Below are 23,133 nucleotides of genomic sequence, written 5' to 3' on the forward strand. Positions count from 1 at the left end.
ACTCAAACTGGCAAGTTAGAGATGCTGCAGAATGTGGTGGTTAAAAGCAAGAGCCTTAGCTGTGACTCTTATGCTCCGTGGAGCAGGCACTGTGCTTGTTTTCTTTATCTCAGTACTCATTGTACTTGGCACAGAGTGGGAAATCAATAGATAATTGTTGAAAGAAAAAATGGCATCAGACAGACCTGGTATGGGTTTTTGGCTTTGCCATTTATGAGTTACATAACATCAGGTCTAAGCCTTCGTTTCCTCATCCCTGAAATTGGGACCATAGTAGTGCTTATGACATTGAACTGTTGTGAAGACCAAATGAGAAATTCCCATGTAAGGCTCTCAACACAGTACCTGGCACATAGTAAGTTCTGGAGGACTTTCAACTGTTTTTATTATTACCCTTTTAACACACATGCATCTATTCAATAAATTTCATTCATAAAGATTAATTCATCTATTGTACCTCATAAAAGACATTCAGTATCTATTGCTTTGATCACTTGGATAATCAAAATTTCGTTACCTGACTTTTTTTGGTTACCAATTTATTTAACATCTGTGAACAAAATAGCCTAGACTGTACTTAATAGCGGGGAGAAAGTATCTGATACACTTGATATGCCCAAATTGTGTCTGAACAGAAAAGCTACTCTAACATTGTAGTGTGTCTCTTGTAACTATTCTCAGAGCCAGAAAACTGAAGCAAGATCCTGCAGTGCTAAGTCAGTGCTCCGTAAAACAGCTTGAGCTGTACTATCCATATCTTTAGAGATAAGGTAGATGATAGAGTCTGATGCCTACTGTCTGGGTAGACTTTTGTCCAGTAATCCACTGGGATTTTAATATATACTGAATAACGCTAAATTAAGTGTTTAATTTCCAGAAACTCTATAAACTTGGATGGGAAGAAGCTCTGAAGAAAGGCTATGATCTCCCACTTGATGCAATTTCTGTACAGTCGGCCAAAGCTTCAAGAGACATTGTTAGCGACGTAAGTTTGGCTTGTTTGGCTTTTATGATGTATTTTATCTGAATCAGGTATCTTTAATACTGGTAACTGTTCTTACAGATAGGCTTTGCCTGTGTAACGGCAAAATGGCAAAATGTAATGCCACTCCCTTCATCTTCTCCTACCTACCCTCTTCATTTACTGAACATTCCCTTTTCTTTCTTACCGATCCAGTATCAAAATAAGGGCTTCCTGAATAGAGGTTGAGACAGAGGACCTGTAAGATCCATTACACTAAGATGCTATGTTTCTAGATATTACAAAGAAGCCAGAGATTTCAGTGTTCCCCTGCTTGCCTGAAAATAATTTCCTGTTTTCTCTTTGTCTATCTTAGACAAATTCAAAGCACCAGATAATAAATCAACCTCAACAACCTGATGTCGATAAATTTTTATATGCACATATTTAAGAATTAGATGCCAGTTCTTTTTATTTAACCTATTCTTACATTTACATGATTCTAATAAATTAGCTTGGGGCATAAAAAATTCAGGAAGTTTCAGGAATTTAGGTTTAAGTTCCAGAGTGCCAAACTTTCTGTTGGAAATCTGATCCCAAAGTTCATAAAACAGGGATATATTTGTTCTCCAAGGCAACTTCTAGTTATGATTGGAAGGGATAGTCAATTTGGTGAATAAACTAGGTACGATTCCTATTGATGAGTTAAATTTTTATTAATATTTGACTTTACTATTCTGCATATAAACATGTCATTTTGTTAATTCTAAGAATTAACCTCAAAAAATTCAGAGGACTTTGGAATTTCAGAGGGAAGCTCTACCTCTTAAAATTTTTAAAACAAGACAAAGACTTGAGTTGGAAAAAGGAGTGTCTAAAACAGCACCCGACAATAAATTCTAAGAATATAAGGGAAGCTTTTCTTTAAAGCAGTCAATTTGTGACACTCCAGAAATGTGGGAAAATTAGATGATTTATTATTACTCACTGGCTTGCAGGTCAATTCCGCATTAAAACAAATCAGCGTGCTGCAGAACAGCAAGAATGATGCTTGAATATCCCCGCAGGAGTGTTTAGTGTTATGTAGTCTCCGTGAGGTGAAGATTAGTTAGAAATTGAAGAAATACATCAGTGATTTCCTAACTATACGTTTGATAGTACCTAATTTCTTTTAGTATGAAACCATTAGTTAGAACCTTTTGAAATCTTACCCTAAAATTCACTTTATGTGAACTTTACCACCATTGTAGAGATTATATCTCCCCTCAGTTTCAAATGCTTTTTTTTTAAGATTTATTTATTTATCTTAGAGAGAGTGAATGGGGGGAGGGGCAGAGGGAGAGGAAGAGAGAATCTCAAGCTGAGTGCAAAACCTGAAGTGGAGCTCGATCTCACGACCCCGAGCTCATGACCTCAGCCAAAATCTAGAGGTGGACCCTTAACTGACTGAGCCACCCAGGTGCTCCTCGAATGGTTTTTATATTCTCCAAAACTTAAGGAAATTAGAGATATTTTTATGAGAACTTAATTTAATAAATTAGAATCATAGAATTTAGTTAGACAACGTAAAAGCTATTTAATCCAGCCTCCCACTCAGTGTCCTGCCAACTCTACGAAAGCTGGTCATCTGGTCGTGTGAACACTTACACGTAAAAGAATTTTTGTGTCCTTCAGGGCAGGTCATCTCCTTGTTGGATCATCTCTAACTGTCATTATATAGTTCCCTATTTTGAACCTGAGTATGTTGTCGATCAACTCTAGGTCTGTGCTGTGTAACATCACGAAGTAGCTTATTTCCTCTTTCACTTGATATCTCTTCATATTACAAGCTTTTTGCTTATTCTCATTTGGTTTCAGTTTTCTGAGTCCTTCAGTATTCTGAATATTCGCTATTCTTTAAAAGTCCTTCACTCTACCTGTGATTTATTCTATTTTTTTCAGTACCCCTCTCAAAATAGTTCCCCCAAACTTCGTGTTGTTTCCCTGTCGCAGGAGGTCAGGCCAGAGTAAACGAGCTTCTGACTTGTGTCCCTGTCTTTAACACTACTTTTATAAGCGATTTTGTCAGATTGCCCATATTGAGCTTATAGTCAACCTAAACTCCTGAGTATTTTTAACGTATGTAACTGTGAAGCTGGATGTCAAGAGAGAGTAGAACCTAACTCCATGAAGTAATGTATGCTGGCTGTCTAGCATCAAGTAAATGCTATTATTATTACTGTCATTATTATTGTTACGATTGTTGTCCAGTACTAAAGCAGTTTTTTCCCCAATTGAATCTAAATAGTGGATTTCACTTTTCTTGAATTTATGTAGTTCATTTGGACTCATCTTAACAATATGTTGAGATCTTGTGAAATTCTCTTTCTAATCTAACATATTTAGCTATTTGTAGCTACATGCACATGAAGATATGGATCCTAAACAGGACAAGTTTATCGGACATAATCATATGGCAAACCACTAAAAATCCTGCTGCTTAATAAGTTAATCTGTATTATGAGGCTCGTTGATCAAGTCCTGAATCTTTCTTATTTTTCTGCCATTCAGCCCATACTTTCCGATCACTCCCATAAGGCTATCACAACAGCGTTAGCAGGGTCAGCATACCCAATGTCTAGCACATCATGGCATATATTTTTGTCTCTAGGTAGAATTTTTTATCATAACCTCTCTTGATAATCAACTACATTACATTTTTTTTGGAAGCCTCTATGTAAGTTCTTACTTTTCTTACTAAATTAACATGGACATCCCTTTTCTCATTTCAGCTTTGGAAAACAAACATACAAACTATGCAAATTGAGCCTTTAATTAAGCTCAAATTGTTGAGCTTCACTTGATCTCTGTATGTTAATAAAAGAAATGATTCCTTTGATTTCAGTTTAAATACAAACAAGGCTACCGCAAACAACTTGGCCACCATATTGGATTCCGGAACCTGCAAGATGATCCAAAGCTTGTGCTGTCCATGAATGTAGCCAAAATGCAGAGTGAAAGAGAATACAAGAAGGACTTTGAGAAGTGGAAGACCAGGTTCAGCAGCCCAGTGGACATGCTGGGAGTGGTGCTGGCCAAGAAATGTCAGGCCTTAGTCAGTGACATAGACTATAAGAACTACCTGCACCAGTGGACATGCCTGCCTGACCAGAATGACGTTATTCAAGCTAAAAAGGTTTATCAACTGCAGAGTGAGGTGAGTTTCTATTTAATTGAATACCTTATATATTACCATTTGAGTAGCCATTGAGTCACAGAGAGACAAAGTAAAAAGGAATTATTATTGAATATCTAAAATACATCTCTTTGTAATGTGTAGAATCACTTGAGTCAAGGGTCCAAATGAGGATGGGGTTTTGATGGAGTTCTTTGTAATTTCACAGAATCTGTATAAGTCTGACCTTGAGTGGCTGAGAGGCATAGGATGGAGTCCCCTGGGTTCTTTGGAGGCAGAAAAGAACAAGCGGGCTTCAGAAATCATCAGTGAGAAGAAATACCGTCAGCCTCCAGACAGAAACAAGTTCACCAGCATTCCTGATGCCATGGACATAGTTCTGGCAAAGACAAATGCCAAAAATAGGAGTGATGTGAGTAACTCTTTAGAAATAAATAGAAAAATTATAGTGCCTGATAAGTGGTAGGTGCTCAATAGCATTTGCTTAAGTAATTAATAGAATAACATAGCATCATATCCTCCAGCATAGCCCAACAGAGCATAATGTTTAATATTGGCTGCTTCATTTGAATTATCAACTACTCTATACTGAATCATGTAAAATGGGTTAATATCAATTTTGTCACCTAAAGTTTTCATACTTATTTACTTATTTATCTACCTATTTATCTATCCATCCATCCATCATCCATCCTGTAAATGAGAAAGCTATTGAACATACTTTTTTTTCTTTGAAACTTGAACACATTAAAGACCTAGACTTCGTGTTGTTGTTGTTGTTGTTGTTGTTGTTGTTGTAAAGTGTATGAGAGGGTAATATTTTGAGTACTTTGCACAAGCAAGGTGGAAATGTTATAAAGAGTGTATTTTCTCCCAAGTGTTTATAATGCATTTAGCTTTGCCAAATCAAGAGAAGTAGATAATACTACACACATACACGTGTGTGTATGTGTGTATATGTATCCCATCTTCAACTTATTTCCCTCTTTAGCACTGATACCAGTGGTTGACATGTAATTCTAAATATTTATTGAATGAAATGAAAGATAGCCGTGTAGAGTAATTCTATGCAAAGAGAAAGAGTACTGATCATTGTTCAGTGAGAAACAAAACCCTGAAAATTACAGAAAGTTGAATTATGTGCACTGAGATTCTGGAACTGGTAAGAAAGTTTGAATTGATATGTAATAATAATTGGGTCTTAGAGGGATCTGAATACTTCTGTATATTTTTACACCTATCGTACATATTCACTTTATTATAAAGCTCATAACTAGCTTATAGTAAGCATTTGATAAATTGTAGCTCCTCTCTTCCCAATCAACCTCTCACAGACTTCTTGAAATTTTTATATCCAAAATTTATAATAAATGCTGACCTGTTGGCTTTATTATAAATATTCAAGTTTTCATTTCTTTTTTTTTATGATGGTAATTTGAATCCAACAGGCTGACTAATAAATAAGCAAATTTATGCAAAATAGCTCCCCCTTTGGAATCCAAGATTTTTTTCTCTCCATGAAACAGGGCTGTTTACAGAGCTCTGAACTAATAAGGTGGGGAAGAGAAGACCCTTCAATCATGAAATTTATCAACATTAAAATGCCTCGGGACAGACCTCTTCAACAGTATGCCCTGAATCTAGGAATGCTGAGATACAGACCCCCTCAGGCCTCATAAGAGGGCCACTTGGATCCTTGAGCCTGCTGTTTCTCCTTTGAATAATAGACCAATACATCTATCTCAGGATAAACAAATATTAGTATTTTCTGTTTTGGGGGGAGGTGAGGCGGGGTTGTGGTGAAAATGACACATACCATTGAAGAGATGGTACAACTTAGTGGTTCTCAAACAGGGACAGTTTTGTCCCACAGGGGAGATTTGGCAACACCTAGAGACCTTTTTAGTTGTCACAACTTGAGAGTGGCATGCTACTGGCATCTAGTGGATAGAAGTCAGGGATGCTACTAAACATTCCAGAAACCTACAGGACAGCACTCCTACAACCAAGAATCCTCCAGTGTACAACACCAATAGTGCTGAGATTGAGAATCTCTGATCTTAATCAGAAAGGTTAGTACAGAACCAGGATAAATGTATGTGGAAATTGGCAAGCCTTGCTTTGTTTTGGTCCTGGAGGTCTTAGATTCTCTGGGTTACGTGGATTGTAGTGAGCATGTGCAGAAGTGAATTGGAGGAAGGAGAAAAGCACCAGCCCCTATACCCTACACTGAATGCCTCGAGGGGAAATTGACAAGTCCAAGGAACCAATGAGACTTCTAAATTTTTTTATTTTGAAATAATTTCAGGCATATAGAAAAGTTGCAAAAATAGTACAAATAATTTAAATACATACAATAAATATATAAACATAATCATGTGTGTATATCTATATCTTCATCCCAGTTCCCCAATTGTTAGCATTAGTCACATTTGCTTTTTTCCCCCCTATTTTTCTTTCATATATATATGTAAGTTGCTGCATTGATGCCTCTCTAGCCCTAAATACTTCAGTGTGCATTTCCTGAAAACAAGAACATTCTCTTGCAAAACCACAGTGGGATGATCAAAATCAGGAAATTAACATTGAAATAAATTGTGTAGACTAGTATTGGACATCACTACTGTCCTTTATACAAAATAAGAACTATCTTCTGATCCAGAATCCAATCTAAGATCACATCCTGCATTTGCTTGTCATGTCTGTAGTCTCCTTTAATCTGGACTGGCTCCTCACTCTTCCTTTGTCTTTCAAGTTCTTGACATTTGGGAAGAGCACAGGCCAGTTATTCTGTAGAATCTTTCTGTAATTTGGGTCTATTTCCTCTGATTCGATTCAGGTTTTGTACTTTCAGCAGGACATATGTGTAGTACCCTCCTCTGTATGTCCTATCAGGTGGTACATAGTATCAATTCGTTTCATACTGATCATTTTAATTTTAATCCCTTGGTTATAAAATGGTGTTGAGAGGTTTCTCCATTGTCAAATTACATTTTATCTTTCGTAATTGATGAGTATCTTGTGAGGAGATTCTGTGACAGTTCTCTATTTTTCATCAGACTTTCACCCCCTTGTTTTAGTAAACCAATGAGATCTTTGTTTGGGTTATCTTGTCTTCTGTAGAAGACAGAGGATGGCCCTGGGACATATAAAAGATTTTGATCAAGTCCATACAAAATTCTCTCGGGATCCTAATCCACCCAAATTATTATAAGGTAGAGCTATAAATAAAACATATAGGAAATGTGACTCCCTAATTTCTAGATAACCTCAAATATGTCATTTTTTTGAGAAGGGAAGTTAAATACCAAGGGTGACTTTTATAATCAGATGGAGAATTCTGCTCTATTTGTTGATCATGGCAAAGACTCTAATTACTTGGATTGATTTCTAATGGGCAGGGTTATTTGTAACCTCGAAAAGGTAATTCATACTTTATATTTTGAAAGGCAGTTATATCCCAGACAAGTCAAAAAATACACTGCCTATTTTCTGCTTACGTTACCTGCTTATGCTCTCAGTTATAATGCTTAATTCTGATGAATTCAGTGATCCTGTTTGAAGTTAATGATGTCATTCACTAATGAAACCACTGAAAAGCTCTTATTTCTCATTTTAGAGACTTTATAGAGAAGCTTGGGACAAAGACAAGACTCAAATCCACATCATGCCTGATACACCTGACATTATTCTGGCTAAAGCAAACTTAATCAATACAAGTGATGTAAGTCTCCAAATTCAGCGTGTTTTTCAGAAAGCTTTTAATTGCTTCTAAAGCAAGGAATTTATTTGGAAGTAAATTTGCATGTCTGAATGATTTTGATTAATAAACTACATACGACTTAGATTCCTTATTTAGTGTTTTTTAACTTGAATATCAAAATAATTGGCACTCCCTGTCTCAGGCAGGGTTGGGGGTCTGTGGTGTCTGTTCCTTGTAGTCGTTTATTACATATATTAGCATAATATAGTGGTTTATATTGCTCTCCCCTTTGTGGCTGGGAGCTTCTCAGGGTCAGAGACAATTTGTATGGGCCTGCAGTGCTTAGCTGGTATAGTGCCCAACACATGAAATTCAATGAAATTTCAAATGAATAAGCATGAAAAAAACCCATGCAGGAGAATTCCATTTTTATTTGTATTGTCATCATAGCATAATCTCCTGAAATCTGTAGATGTAAAAATTAAATATTTTAAAGACAAATTCTAAACCCTAATAGAAGGTCTTCACAACATTAAATAATATATTAGAATAATGCCACAAATGACTAAAATATAAACTCGTTTCAAGATCAATAGGCATTTTAAACAATCTGGCTTCGGGATAAAGTGCATTAAATTTTATTTAATGTTATTTTGTTATGTAACAAATCTGAAGAAACAAATTATTCCACTTAAGCTTTTAAATTCAACATTTAAAGTTTCCTCCAAAAAAATCTTAGATTTAAAAAATTATGAAGGATTTTGTTTCTTACCTACAGCCAGCCCTATATCGTGAAATAGGCTATTTTACAATGTGTTAGTTATGTGGAAGAGACAGCCCATTAGGCATAATTTTTCCCCACAAAAGGCATTGGTCTATTCTAACAAAAACTTCTAATGAAACACTCAAAGTTAATTGGAAAACAGCACCCAAATAATATTTTATTTCATTTCTCTATCAATTTACTTCTGCCTCATTCTCATAAGTATTTGGGAAGAGCTGAAATTTAATTTTGTTGATCTGGGTAATCGAAGAGCTTTAAGTTTAAAATAGGATCATTAGCAATCAATGGGCATAATTTCCGATTACATTTGAGTATTCTAGAGCAGATACTCTTTTCGGGGACTCTTAAAATAGTTAGCACATTGCATTCATTATGCTGCAGTTGTTTATGGAAAACAGCTTTTCCCAAAGTGATCTTCATCTCTTAACAGAAACTCTACCGAATGGGTTATGAAGAATTGAAGAAAAAAGGTTATGATCTTCCCCTTGATGCCATACCAATCAAAGCCGCAAAAGCATCTCGAGAAATTGCCAGTGAAGTAAGACTGTACCCACGGTTTATATTGATTTGATTGCAATTTATCACTTTAAAGCAGTTTCAATTTAATCTTAAATTGAACAAAATCTTCCCAGGAGTAACAAATTAAAACAGAGTGAAATGATCCCAAAGATGTAGTGTGGGATGAGGATAAACTCAAGGTCTTTGGAACTGGAATCTGTATGAAATATATCATGTATGACATTTGTACCTGGAGTTAGTCTTTAATCTTTCCTATCAGCAAACTTAAATCTGTGGCTTTCTAGGCTTTGTGAAATATGTGGAGTTCATGTGCTTTGTAACTGCAATGGAAGTTAATCTTGAAAGCAACAAGACATTTTTTTTTTCTTTAGTACAAGTACAAGGAAGGCTTTCGCAAGCAGCTTGGCCACCACATTGGAGCCCGGGACATCAAAGATGACCCCAAGATGATGTGGTCCATGCATGTGGCCAAGATCCAGAGTGACAGAGAGTACAAGAAGGACTTTGAGAAGTGGAAGACCAAGTTCAGCAGCCCAGTGGACATGCTGGGGTTGGTGCTGGCCAAGAAGTGCCAGACCTTAGTCAGTGACATAGACTACAAACACCCCCTACATGAATGGATGTGTCTGCCTGACCAGAACGACGTCATCCATGCCCGGCAGGCCTATGACCTCCAGAGTGACGTGAGTCTAAGATTTTCCTTTCGCCAACTGCATACCATGTCTGCTTTCCGAAGAAAGTAAATTTCCCCCAAAGTACATGGAGTTGAGTTTACACAACTGAGTTCTATATCCCTAGATTACTGCCCGTGGCCCATCCACTCCCCCAAATATCTGGAGGCACCATTATCCCACAGAGAAAGAGCCAACAAAGCCCTCATTGCTTTGGTGAAAGCCTCTAAGATTCTGATCTTGAAGAGTCGGATCGTTCTGTATGTGCTGCTATCTAAAATGTTTTCCAAAATAAAATGTTTTCCAAAATATGCTTCTAATTTGACTATTCCATTGATTCACAACTCAAACCAAAATTTGTAAATTTCCCAGGAATTCAAGCATTTAAATATATAGCATAGTAAAATATATATTTCTTTAGGGGCATATTATTATGCTTATGTTAAGTGGTTTGTCACCTGTAATTTCAGAATTTGTACAAGGCCGACCTTCAGTGGCTAAGAGGCATTGGCTGGTTACCTAGTGGCTCTCTTGAGGATGAGAAGAACAAGAGAGCTACCCAGATTTTGAGTGATCACATTTACCGTCAGCACCCAGATAAATTCAAGTTTTCCAGCCTTATGGACTCCATCCCAATGGTTTTGGCAAAAAACAATGCTATTACCATGAACCATGTAAGTCTTGTCTTTACTTGAAGGGGGTATTTGTGTGTGTGTGTGTGTGTGTGTGTGTGTGTGTGTGTGTGTGTGTGTGTAAACATGGACATCTGTTTCTATAAAAGAAAAATCATATTTAATTCTTTTGTAGTTTTTAAGTGGTTTTTAAGTGATTTTTAATTAAGTCCTGTGCATTTTACTGATATGAGACATCTAGACCTGAAGATGTCACAAATACCAACTCACAGAGCAGACTGCCTTTATTCTCATTGAGAACCAGATTAGGGGCGCCTGGGTGGCACAGCGGTTAAGCATCTGCCTTCGGCTCAGGGCGTGATCCCGGCGTTCTGGGATCGAGCCCCACATCAGGCTCTTCCGCTATGAGCCTGCTTCTTCCTCTCCCACTCCTCCTGCTTGTGTTCCCTCTCTCGCTGGCTGTCTCTATCTCTGTCGAATAAATAAATAAAATCTTTAAAAAAAAAAAAAAACCAGATTAAAAGAAAGAAGAACCAGATTATTTTTATGTCTCTATTCATCACTAGCCTGTGCTAATCATGTCTGTTTTGTTTGCTGTAGCGCCTCTATACCGAAGCTTGGGATAAAGATAAAACCACTGTCCACATTATGCCAGATACTCCTGAAGTTTTACTGGCTAAACAAAACCAAATAAATTACAGCGAGGTAAGCAATATATTCATGGTGCATGGTATATTTTACTTACAGAGCACTTTATAAATCAAACTGATGATGATTTATGTCGGTTTCAGAAACTATATAAACTTGGCCTAGAAGAAGCCAAGAAGAAAGGCTATGATATGCGGCTGGATGCCATTCCCATCAGGGCGGCCAAGGCCTCCAGAGACATTGCAAGTGAAGTAAGTGCACCTAAAAAGTTCTTTGCCTTAGCTTTGGCTCAAAGACTTTTCTCTCTCCTGGTTATATAGTGGGGCAAGTAAGCTATGAGGTTAAAGTTCTTGCCAACAGTCTTTTTTCTAAGTAAATAGTTTAAAATAATGGTAATAAAATTCTCAATGCAAAGTTATGGTTGAGTCCATAGCAACATGCATTTCAAAATAGTGTCCATTTCCTGCTGAATGAAAGCATTGGATACTTGACTATAGTTCAGACATCCTTTGGGCTTGTCCACATGATATATTCTTATATACAATTGAACTCATTGTAGGATTCCTTCAAAATTAACCCATGCCTCATGAACCAATGAACCTACAAGGGATGAATGAACAGGACACATTATTCATAGTCCAACCATCCATTGTACCATATGTTTGCTTCTGCACCTGTGATTGGTTGCCAATATTTACTTTCTTTAAGTGATATCTTTGCTTACATTTCTAGGAACTTTTATCCTTCTATTTCATTAGTCCATGAGGTCAAGAATATATTCTTTATTTCCTAAATATGAGAAGTAACCATCATAATTTAAAAATAAATGGTCAACAATCACAGAAGGGTTAAAAGTATTAATATGTACCAATATAATGTAATACCTGCTATTAAAATTCATGTTTATAGAGAATATTTAATGACACAGAAGAATGCTTGTATAATAACTAGAAAAAGCAAGTCCTATTCTAATTTTATTCTCTCTGTCACACACACACACACACACACACACACACACTATAAAAAGCAGTTCTACAATGGTTATCACTGAATGGTAGGATAATGTCTTTATTTTTTTGTATACATATTCTTTATTTTCTAAATGGTTTACAAAGTACATGTATTTATATACAGAAAGAAATCATATTTTTAACAAACAGGAAAATTAGGGCCTAGTAATTGCTTTTTACTAAAAGCTAAAATAGTTGATGATAAGTGTTTTTCTTCCTCTAGTTCAAGTACAAAGAAGGCTATCGTCAGCAGCTTGGCCATCACATTGGTGCACGAGCAATACATGATGACCCCAAGATGATGTGGTCCATGCATGTGGCCAAGGTCCAGAGTGACAGGGAGTACAAGAAGGACTTTGAGAAGTGGAAGACCAAGTTCAGCAGCCCAGTGGACATGCTGGGAGTGGTGCTGGCCAAGAAATGTCAGGCCTTAGTCAGTGACATAGACTATAAGAATTACGTACACCAGTGGACGTGCCTGCCTGACCAGAATGACGTCATCCATGCTCGACAGGCCTATGACCTCCAGAGCGATGTGAGTATGTGAGGATCATAGTGGCATGCAAAGGTAGGAAATCAGTGAATTAACACCCCTTGGAGAAGGTAGCGATAGGTGGCACCAAGCTTACCAGCCCCTGCAAGGCAGGAATAGCATTTCTTCTTTCCTTGTGAGTATTGTTTAACTTCCCAGACCAAAAAGGAATATTGTCTGATACACTGCCTGTCCATCAAACTGTATTTTCAAGAGTGCTCCTTATTTCATATCCTTTAGATGAAAATGTTTTCCCAATGCAGAGATAAATATTTATTGACTGTTTGTCTCAACAGAATATGTACAAGTCAGATCTGCAGTGGTTGAGAGGCATCGGCTGGGTTCCTATTGGCTCTTTGGATGTGGAAAAATGCAAAAGGGCAACTGAAATTTTGAGTGATAAAATCTATCGCCAGCCTCCAGACCAATTCAAATTTACCAGTGTGACTGATTCTTTGGAACAAGTGTTAGCCAAGAATAACGCCATCACCATGAACAAGGTGAGGCTTCAAAGTTCAGAGAACCAAGGTAGGACTCCTAAAGCCAAGTCAAAGAAAAAGCAGCATAATCAAGAAAAGCAAGCATGCAAGCATTGAGCCACAAAAGACATCTCTCCATCCATCCATTTCTATTTATCTATGTGTCACTTATATTTAATTTTTACTTCAGTAGTTGTTTCATAGTTTTGAAAAATGACATATTTTTATGGAAAACCATCTTTGCATAAAAGACACTCTCAATTTCCTTTTGTTAACATACATTTCAGATTATCATAAGGCACTAAATATCTGTTCTATGAACCAATTACTTGATGATGTGTCTGCCATACATAGCATATAACCTATATAAGATGTATATGACCTTTTGTTATTTCTGTTTATAAAGTTCTTGTGACCCTGAAATTCTTCTTAATTATGTGCTGAATTTTTTTCCTGATGACATTATATATTTCCTCTGATAGCGTTTATACACGGAAGCCTGGGACAAAGACAAGACCCAGGTCCACATCATGCCAGACACACCAGAAATTACGTTGGCAAGAATGAACAAAATCAACTACAGTGAGGTGAGAGCACGTGCTAATTCTGTGAAGTTTGCATGCTGTTTCTTATTGCAGTTAATCTGCCCAGGGTGATATACTATTATATAACAGCTTTATAAAGAATCTTTGTTCTTGCTCCTGTGAATAGCAACTCTTGCATTTCTCAATCCTTATCCTAAACAAGAAAGTTCAGGTAATACAAATAATCACTTATGAAGTGAAGGATATACGACCTGATGATTTAAGCAGTAATCATAAGGTTAATCAGACCTTTTTCTTTTAGCAATTTTTTTAGTTGGGAAATTAGCAATAGTTTAAATATACATTTATCTTCTCCTTATGCTGTATTGCTGTGCTAGATATATTTTCCATATATGATATAATTTTAGCTTTAACTATAATTTTAGAGCTTATATAACTAGCTCTTCATTGTCTCCAAAACCGAAAAACATCAAGTCCTACTTGCAAAGCGAAAAGGAGTGAATTTTTTAGCTAAACCTATAATATGGGTCCTGTGTTGTTACAGGAAAGCATGTATTGTATGTGCAGGAATTTCAGAAGACAAAGAGCCTCTGTAACTGGCCACTCAGCATTTCTGGAATTCTGGACGCCCTGTCTTTGCTGCAAAAGCACAGGGAGGCTATAGTGTTGCTATTGGTTCGAAGACCTAAACTGCCTGGTCTGCTTTCTCTGTCTTTTCTCTCAGCTTAGTTCAATTCTTTTTTTTTTTTTTTTTCTCATTTAGGATAGGAAGATAGAATGCAAGTCTGATTATGTCACTCTTCCTCAAAGATTATTGTTGGTTTCCTATTTCCTATGGAATTAAACACAAACTTATATTAGCACTAAGCCTTCAAACCAACTCCAGGTTCTTCTCAGTCCTTTCCTGCCACTTGTCCCTCGCACTGCTCCCCACTTCCTTTGATACCTCTACACTTTCACTCCCTTGTGCTTTGATTCATGCAATGCCCTCTGGCCTTTACTGCCATCCCAGTCTACTGAAACCATACTCCTCACTTAAGGTCCAGTGAGAAAATCAGTCCCTCTGCAGGAACCTTCCTGATTCTCAATTCAGAATTAAACACTCCTTCCTGGAGCTCTTTGTCAATAATATGGTTAAATCACCCCTCATAGTTTGACTTTTTGGTAGCTTAGTCTGTAGGCTACCAGTCTTTCCATGAATTCCCCCAGAAACCTTAACGATGGCAGAAGTCTCCTATTCCTCTGATTCCTAAGTACCCAGTATAGTCAAAGCACACAGTCGGTGCAGAATCAATGTGGATTGAATTAATTTCCATGATCAACAGTTAATCAAGTCTTTCCTCTTATTCACATTTTGCCACCTTATGCCCATGAGTTTCAGCTTAATTTTTTAGTTCTCTTCATTTTTTTTTATTTATAATATTTTTTATTATGTTAGTCACCATACAGTACATCCCTGGTTTTTGATGTAAAGTTCCATGATTCACTAGTTGCGTATAACACCCAGTGCACCATGCAATACATGCCCTCCTTACTACCCATCACCAGCCTATCCTATTCCCCCACCCCCCTCCCCTCTGAAGCAAAACTGATTCATGGTTGTAACTAAAAATTTTGAAACAGTGGATAATATCTATATTTAGTTAATTCAACGTGCGTTTTAAAATAAAAAAGGTACAATGTTCTATATATGTATCATTTTTAAGTCTTCAGCAAACAGTGCAAAGGCTTAGAACTCTTAGAGTGAGATTATTATAGGTGCCTTCCTGTGTCAAATTTAGTGAATTATTTTAGTCCCCTGTCAGTTTTTGGATATGAATGTCAACATCTATGTGTATTTATATATTTTTTACCCAAACTTAGACTCTGTATAAACTCGCCAATGAGGAAGCAAAGAAGAAAGGCTACGACCTGCGAAGCGATGCCATCCCAATCGTGGCGGCCAAGGCCTCCAGGGACATCGCCAGTGACGTGAGTATATAATCGGGCTGAAGTGACATTTTCACTGGACTAAATCTTCAAAAAGAACTTTCCTTGCTCTTCGGAAATATGTTCTAATGTATTTATGTGGGATTTTTCAAAAACCTAGTTTTGAGGGCAATGAAAAATTTAATGTTCATACAAGGGGTTTATAACCTTTAAGACACAGTATCTTCAATGAAAACTGACCTATCGAAAATAGAGAAAGATCCATTCACGTGGAAATTATTAGAGCACAGCTGCAGGCTTGGAGATATAAAAATTATCACAGTGCTTCTAGAAAGTATAACTCATAAATTCAAGTATTCCCAGTGAAAAATCAGGTCCTGGCTTTTTTACATTTTACTATACAATATTCACAAAGTTCATATGACACTTGACATTATAATTCACCCTTCTAAGATTATGAAAAGAAGGCAGTGGATCAGTACCAGAGGTGGCTACTAGCCCAAGATTGCACCCTTAATAAGAGCTGCTGGCTGTAGCACATACGTCCCAGAATAAAACCATCATCCCTTCATGGTGCCTCAGGCGCTTCGTGAGGAACAGACCACTGCTGGCCCAGTATTTGGGAATATGGTAATACACTGCCCTTCATACTGTGTTAGTGACTCACTTTAGTGTATGTATGTTGTACCTTCCCCATGAATTTATGTCAACAATTATAAATAACAATAACTCAGAAGTATTGAGAATTCTGTGATAAGAGCTTGACGTGTTATCTATACTTCATAATTATCGTAGCATGTAAGTTTTGTCATTATCCTGTTTTGTGGATTGCTTAAGCAACTTGTCTCACATCAAGCTCTTAGTAGGTGGTAGAATTGAAACTCCAGACAACTTCATTACTTCCCACTGTACCGTATTGCCTCCTGCTAACCCATCCATACTTCTCTTACTTAGTGATCTTTGAGACTAGAGGCATGTATTTTGAATAACTGACTCAGATCCCAGGACATCATTGAACATGGAATATTAAAAATATTCTTGGCCTATGCAGAAGTAGAACCCATGAGTTTTGGGAGCATGCTCTAACGAGTCGGATTCCTACATCAGCTTTACTAGTGTAATAATACTAGTGTTATATTAGTATACTAATAATATACTGTCTGTTTATAATAGTATAATACCTGGTGTACTAATACTAAACTAGGTCCTTGATCTAAAGTACTAAATCCTTCCAGGAACCAGACACTTACTTTATGACTTATGAAACATGCCATGTCACCAAGTGCATCTCTTTCCTGACATACTTTTAGTACCCAAAATTCATTTCTCCAAATTCTTGTTCAAATGGCCTCTCCCCGCTGTGGGCACTACCTGCCTCCAGAATTATTCCTTATTACCAGGCCAGAGGTGATTGGGGATATGCACTACAATTATATGTGTTCTATCTATTTTCTTACCTCTGTAAGCTTCAAGGGTAAAGGTTAGGATACCAACTTGAGTTAGTGTTTATTAGCAAAAGTCAATTTACAACTCTGATGTAAGCAAGGTGATTTTGTACAGACTTTTGACCTCCAGGGGCTTATAATAAAAACCTGATTTGTGTGTTTTCATCTCAGTACAAATACAAAGATGGTTACCGCAAGCAGCTCGGCCATCACATTGGAGCCCGCAACATCAAAGATGACCCCAAGATGATGTGGTCCATGCATGTGGCCAAGATCCAGAGTGACAGGGAGTACAAGAAGGACTTTGAGAAGTGGAAGACCAAGTTCAGCAGCCCAGTGGACATGCTGGGGTTGGTGCTGGCCAAGAAGTGCCAGACCTTAGTCAGTGACATAGATTACAAACATCCCCTACATGAATGGATGTGTCTGCCTGACCAGAACGACGTCATCCATGCCCGGCAGGCCTATGACCTCCAGAGTGACGTGAGTACCAGCATCTGTAAAAGAGCTGTGTTCAGAAATAATTTAAACTATATGAAAGTTATCGTTCATATGCAACCCATTGGCCCACTTAACCTAAGAGTTATTGATCAGTGAGTGAGATTTCAATCAGAATATACTTTTACTGCTTCATTGTGAATATGTTTAACAGGCTTTATAAGGAAATGAAGTTTACAATCTGGATTTGGTCCTATAAAAACAAAACCGGAATTATGCAATGTTAGAATTCAGAGTCCACCAGAGGGAGACATTTTCTTTTATTCTTTAAGGGGGTAGAAACAACACATGTTTATTAAAAATATTACTCCGAAATTTGTTTTTAGCTTCTTTGCAAACCAAATGAGGTTCTCATTAGAATTCTGATGCCTGCTCCCATGCTAATTGTGATGCTTATGAAATAAGAGAAGTTGCTGTGTTTGTAAACTATTGGGTCAGTTCGCTGACATTTTCTTCTCTTAGCACAGTTCTCATGGAGGGGTGCAATGGTGCTGACAGACCCTAGTACTTAGCGCAGCTGCTTTCAGCATCAAATCTGGGTGTGAGGAGCACAGTTCCTAAGGCTTGTAGTTTATAACTGTTTGAAGGGATTATTAAGCATTAGAGGATTTGGGAGAATAAAACAAATGAATAATAATTATACATTAATTGGCCCTTACTGGAAACTGTACAGCCCACCTGTGAAAACGCCCGCATTTGTTCGGTAGTTTTTGACACAACCCTGTGTTTTGCAATTGTGTCCAAATAGAAAGGCTTTGCCTGTGCATGAAAGAGAATTAAAATGGCTAATGTCACCCCTGGAGTGACAGCATTGACAGACTGCCTGCTTCTGTCTATTTGTTGAGTGCCTTTCCAAGATCTCCCCAGCCCTGTGATATACAGCTTTAATGGTTATTTGAAAGTTAACAGTCATCTGAAAGTTAAAAAGCACTCCTGAGGCATGAAATGTTATTGTTTTCATTCTTGCTGTTGCTGTTTCGGGGCAATTAGTAGTCAGCATAGGGCAATCCAACAGGCTTTTTGTCTAGACTGCAAAATATCAGTCTCTATTTTCTACTTAATTGTTGTTACGGGTAAAATTCTTCAAATGAGCTGGGCAAAGGTCCAGTTCCTTTGCTGTGAAGTAGTTATGAATACTTAACGGGTTCACAAAAATCCTTAGCAGAAAAATGATTTAAAATAAATCACAAGAGAAAGGTATGGAAAGACAGTTCTGGAAAGGAGTCCATCTTCTCATCCTGAGCACTTGGTGGGAAGAGACCGGGGCCTTGGACCAATGACATGGCCTGAGCCTTGGGCAGGGCTGAGGCCGGGAAAGGTCTGCTCGGTGCTTCAGCGGCTCTATGCCATGACTAGATCTTCACTTCTTTTTGTTTTTATTCTTAAAGAGCATTACAGGTATTTTGAAATACAAGGAAAAAAAAAACATAGAAGGCAATAAAACCCAACATAATCAAACCACTGAAAAAGCCCACTCCTGCTCATGTAATTTATCCACAGACATTGTTTTATGTTTTTTCTTCATGTAATGTTATATTAATGACATTTCTACAAGTAGCCAACATTCTTTAAAATGTGGCTATTAGTAGCTACAGAGGATGTCCTTTGACTAGGCCTAACATTTATTTACTGGTAGCCTGCAGTTGGACGTATCTGTCGTTTCCCCCACTCTGGGATGGCTTTGTTTTCCTGTACACACAGACTTTATAATAATATCCACTGACCTGACTGACAGAACATATTAGTTTAGATTATTCCTCTCCTTACAACAGGAAACATTATGACCACTTTTTGTTATGGCTAGGAGACCTTTCCGGGTTGTTTTTTAATGTAGTTGCTCTTTTAGTCTGTCTAACACAGTGAGCTTATTTTCTATTAAAAAACAACACACAACTTACTAGTATTGTATGTTATTAGCGATTGCATTGGCCTCTGTACCCTGAATCTTTTAGTCTTACTGAAGAGTTTCTGCCATTTTCCCTCTTCACAGAACATTTACAAATCGGATCTCCAGTGGCTAAGAGGCATCGGCTGGGTCCCCATCGGGTCTGTGGATGTGGTCAAGTGCAAGAGAGCCGCAGAGATACTGAGTGACAACCTCTACCGCCAGCCTCCGGACAAGCTGAAGTTCACCAGTGTGCCTGACTCCCTGGAACAGGTGCTGGCCAAGAGCAACGCCCTCAATATGAACAAGGTGAGCCCCGGCTGCCTCGAGCTTCTCTAACATGCCAGAAGAGGGGCGCCTGGGTGGCTCAGTCGTTGGGCATCTGCCTTCGGCTCAGGGCGTGATCCCAGTGTTCTGGGATTGAGCCCCGCATCGGACTCCTCTGCTGGGAGCCTGCTTCTTCCTCTCCCACTCCCCCTGCTTATATTCCCTCCCTCACTGCCTGTCTCTCTGTCAAATAGATAAATAAAATCTTAAAAAAAAAAAAAAGATGCTAGAAGAGGCTATCATACTCTAACGGCTAGTGCACTTAAAATTACACATCGAAGTGTAGGGTCACATTTACCTCCCGAATTACATACTTGAAATCCTCTAAATAACTTCATTATCCCCAGTTTTAACCTCGATAGCCAACATTAAGACTCAAACCTCAAATGGAATACCTATACCCAAGTTTGGTTTCCTTTTTCTAACTAGATTAATAATAATCACACTTTATTTGACTTTTTGTAATTCCTATTTCAAATGGTTTTTAAATTTTTAAAATGTACATTCAATTTAATTAACATATACCGTATTATTAGTTTCACAGGTAGAATTTAGTGATTCATCAGTTGCATACCACACCCAGCGCTCATTACCTCAAGTGCCCTCCTTAATGCCCATCACCCAGTTACCCCATCTCCCCTCCAGCAACCCTGTTTGTTTCCTAAGGTTAAGAGTCTCTTATGGTTTGTCTCCTCTGTTTTATCTTACTTTATTTTCCCCTTCCCTTCCCCTATGTTCATCTGTTTGTTTCTTAAATTCTGTATATGAGTGAAATCCTACGGTATTTGTCTTTCTCTGACTTACTTTGCTTAGCATAATACCCTTTAGTTCCATCTACATTATTGCAAATGGATAGAGTTCCTTCTTTTTGATGGCTGCGTAATATTCCTCTCTGTGTGTGTGTGTGTGTGTGTGTGTGTGTGTGTACCACATCTTCACATGGTTTTCTATCAACATCTTCTTGATAGCGTTTATACACAGAGGCCTGGGACAAAGACAAGACTCAAGTGCATATCATGCCTGATACCCCGGAGATCATGCTGGCAAGGCAGAACAAGATCAACTACAGTGAGGTAGCTGCAGAATTCTGTGCTGCTGCGCTGGTTTTGTTATCATTGTTACTGTTTGTTGTCCTGTACTTAACTTTTATGGAGATTCTCAGGCCTCAGCTATTGTGATGCGTGTGGCTCTGTGTATGAACGCTCCTATCACAACCTTTCGTTTCTGGGTTGATATTATATGCTATATGATTCTGTTGTCAAACTAAAGTCACGTTACCGTTTTAGTTTATGGTGATTGCCAGTGTGGGTCAGTGGGGCCGAGGAATATTTTGGCATTTCCAAGGGGTAAGATGGCCAGATAAAATACTGGCTCAATATTTATACTGAAACACTACTTGTTGTTTACCTAATACTTGAGTCCAAGTGGACATGCTATCTTTTTATTTGCTAAATCTGGCAATCTTACCAAGGGGAACTCTGAGAATACGTACCTTTTTCCTACCTGGATCCTGAATAAAATTGAGAGGTAAAACAGAGGAGTATAAATAGAAGTTGAAATCTCATATTTTTTTTTTTTACCATGAAAGTTAGGTTCAAGGATGCATTTGTAAGAGAATTAAATGAGCCTAACTAAACCCCAGAATTCGGTTCCCATTTGGACAGAGGCCACACTGGAGCAGGGCACTCAGCTCCACTCCCATCACGGCTAAGGTCTTGCTTAGAGCCCAGAGAAACAGAGAAGAGCACTGGGCTTATTCCTAGAGAGAACAGGTCAAAGCTAAGCAGGGAGTGTCCAGTTATCCCATCCCTACCAGTTAAATAAATCCATAAGTCAGTGCATCTCTTCACAGGCAGAGAAAAGAGAAAGGTCAGAGAAAAATAATTGAGCTCCTTCTATAGAAAGAAAGCTTCAGGCATGGGAAAAGAAGTGTTCTCTATGAACAGCACTGATTTCTTTTCTTTTCTTTTTTTTTTTTTTTTTAGGTAAAATGTAATTTATAGGCGCATGTTTTACTATCATGATACAGCCAAAATTTAGAATCTTAATGTTGTGATTATAGTCCAGTCAGCTATGTTTTAAATTGTACTTCAGTCCTTTTTCATTTGTTTTTTAAACATTATAAAGTATCACATGATTGTGAAAGATGTTTTAATAAAGAAATGAATAGGAGTATATAAGTGTATATATTTTATATATAAATGAATAATATTAAACATTGTTCTACAGTTTTTTCACTTAAAAATATGTAGAAATTGAGGCTTTGTCAATTGATCTATATTATTGGATTATATTAATCTATGTTGATATGCATAATATTTCAAACCACATGATCTATATTAATCTAAAATATATAAAGTGGATTAATAAATCAATCTATGTTAATATCCATTGATAGATCACAGTGATTTCTAAAGCTATGTATATGGTTGGTTGGTTGTTTTTTTGGTAAGATGTAATTTACTTTCAATATTGCTAGAAATTTAGGTTATTTCCAGAGCCTGTCCTTTTAAAAATTATTCACTTAGTAATCTCCCAATTGTTGCTGTCCAACCTTTTACTCTGACACTATTTCTGTAGACTCTGTATAAACTCGCCAACGAAGAAGCAAAGAAAAAAGGCTACGACCTGCGAAGCGATGCCATCCCGATCGTGGCGGCCAAGGCCTCCAGGGAGATCGCCAGTGACGTGAGTAGCTGCACTCCATGTATGCACATAGCTGGATGGAGGCGGGGGGGATGATCATAATTACAGTAGGGAGATGCCTCTGGGTACCCTTTAAAGCACACTTATTGTGCTTTAAGTGAAAAAAAAAAAAGTTCTTCATTGGAGAAAGCTCTTTTATATTTTTAACTCCAAATAACTTTAATATTCATGTCCCATAGGTGGAGAGGGTATCCTAAACTTCAGTATAAAATTGAATTTGAATCTATAATTGTTCGTATCTACAATTATGAGACATTCATCTCCATATTTTGAGCACATAGCTTATAAAGAAATGAGAAAATGCCAGAGGGTTAAAAAAAATAACTTGGTTACATGTGTTGGCTCAACATGAGAAAAAGACCTGGTTCAGCCAGGTCTAGGAAAATGTACCTTTCCCTGAACCTGATCTGGAGTTTGGCCAACTCTTTCTTAGGAAAATTACCTTAAGTGTTTCCTTTTGAGTTCTTTTTAAATGAAAACAGAAAAGCGAAGACCACCAAAAGCGATAAAATGGTGTTCCAAAAGCGATAAAATGGTGTTCCTGATTTCTCTTTCTGCTGTCTCTGAAAGAAGTGGGTCCTTTGGTGAAGATTTCAGGCCTCCATAAATACACATTAGGATTTGTGTGATGTTGTTGCCTAAAGTGAAAAGAGACTATCCAGTCAGCACTTACCACTACCATCA

The 23,133-nt window shown here is 37.6% G+C and overlaps 1 protein-coding gene across 1 annotated transcript in view; it reads left to right on the forward strand.

Moving 5' to 3' along the window:
- NEB (nebulin) overlaps positions 1–23,133 on the forward strand; it is a 271,288-nt gene that overhangs the window by 119,337 nt on the left and 128,818 nt on the right. Inside the window, exons 54-69 of the mRNA XM_040644991.1 lie at positions 878–985; positions 3,846–4,157; positions 4,345–4,548; positions 7,756–7,860; positions 9,054–9,161; positions 9,514–9,825; positions 10,284–10,487; positions 11,046–11,150; positions 11,237–11,344; positions 12,327–12,638; positions 12,932–13,135; positions 13,597–13,701; positions 15,523–15,630; positions 17,205–17,516; positions 19,522–19,725; positions 20,712–20,816. Of these exons, the coding sequence (XP_040500925.1) occupies positions 878–985; positions 3,846–4,157; positions 4,345–4,548; positions 7,756–7,860; positions 9,054–9,161; positions 9,514–9,825; positions 10,284–10,487; positions 11,046–11,150; positions 11,237–11,344; positions 12,327–12,638; positions 12,932–13,135; positions 13,597–13,701; positions 15,523–15,630; positions 17,205–17,516; positions 19,522–19,725; positions 20,712–20,816 (2,916 nt within the window). The remainder of the gene's footprint in view (positions 1–877; positions 986–3,845; positions 4,158–4,344; positions 4,549–7,755; positions 7,861–9,053; positions 9,162–9,513; positions 9,826–10,283; positions 10,488–11,045; positions 11,151–11,236; positions 11,345–12,326; positions 12,639–12,931; positions 13,136–13,596; positions 13,702–15,522; positions 15,631–17,204; positions 17,517–19,521; positions 19,726–20,711; positions 20,817–23,133) is intronic.

The sequence above is a fragment of the Ursus maritimus genome, unplaced genomic scaffold (genome assembly GCF_017311325.1).
Source record: "Ursus maritimus isolate PB19 unplaced genomic scaffold, ASM1731132v1 scaffold_1, whole genome shotgun sequence".
Classification (NCBI taxonomy): domain Eukaryota; kingdom Metazoa; phylum Chordata; class Mammalia; order Carnivora; family Ursidae; genus Ursus; species Ursus maritimus.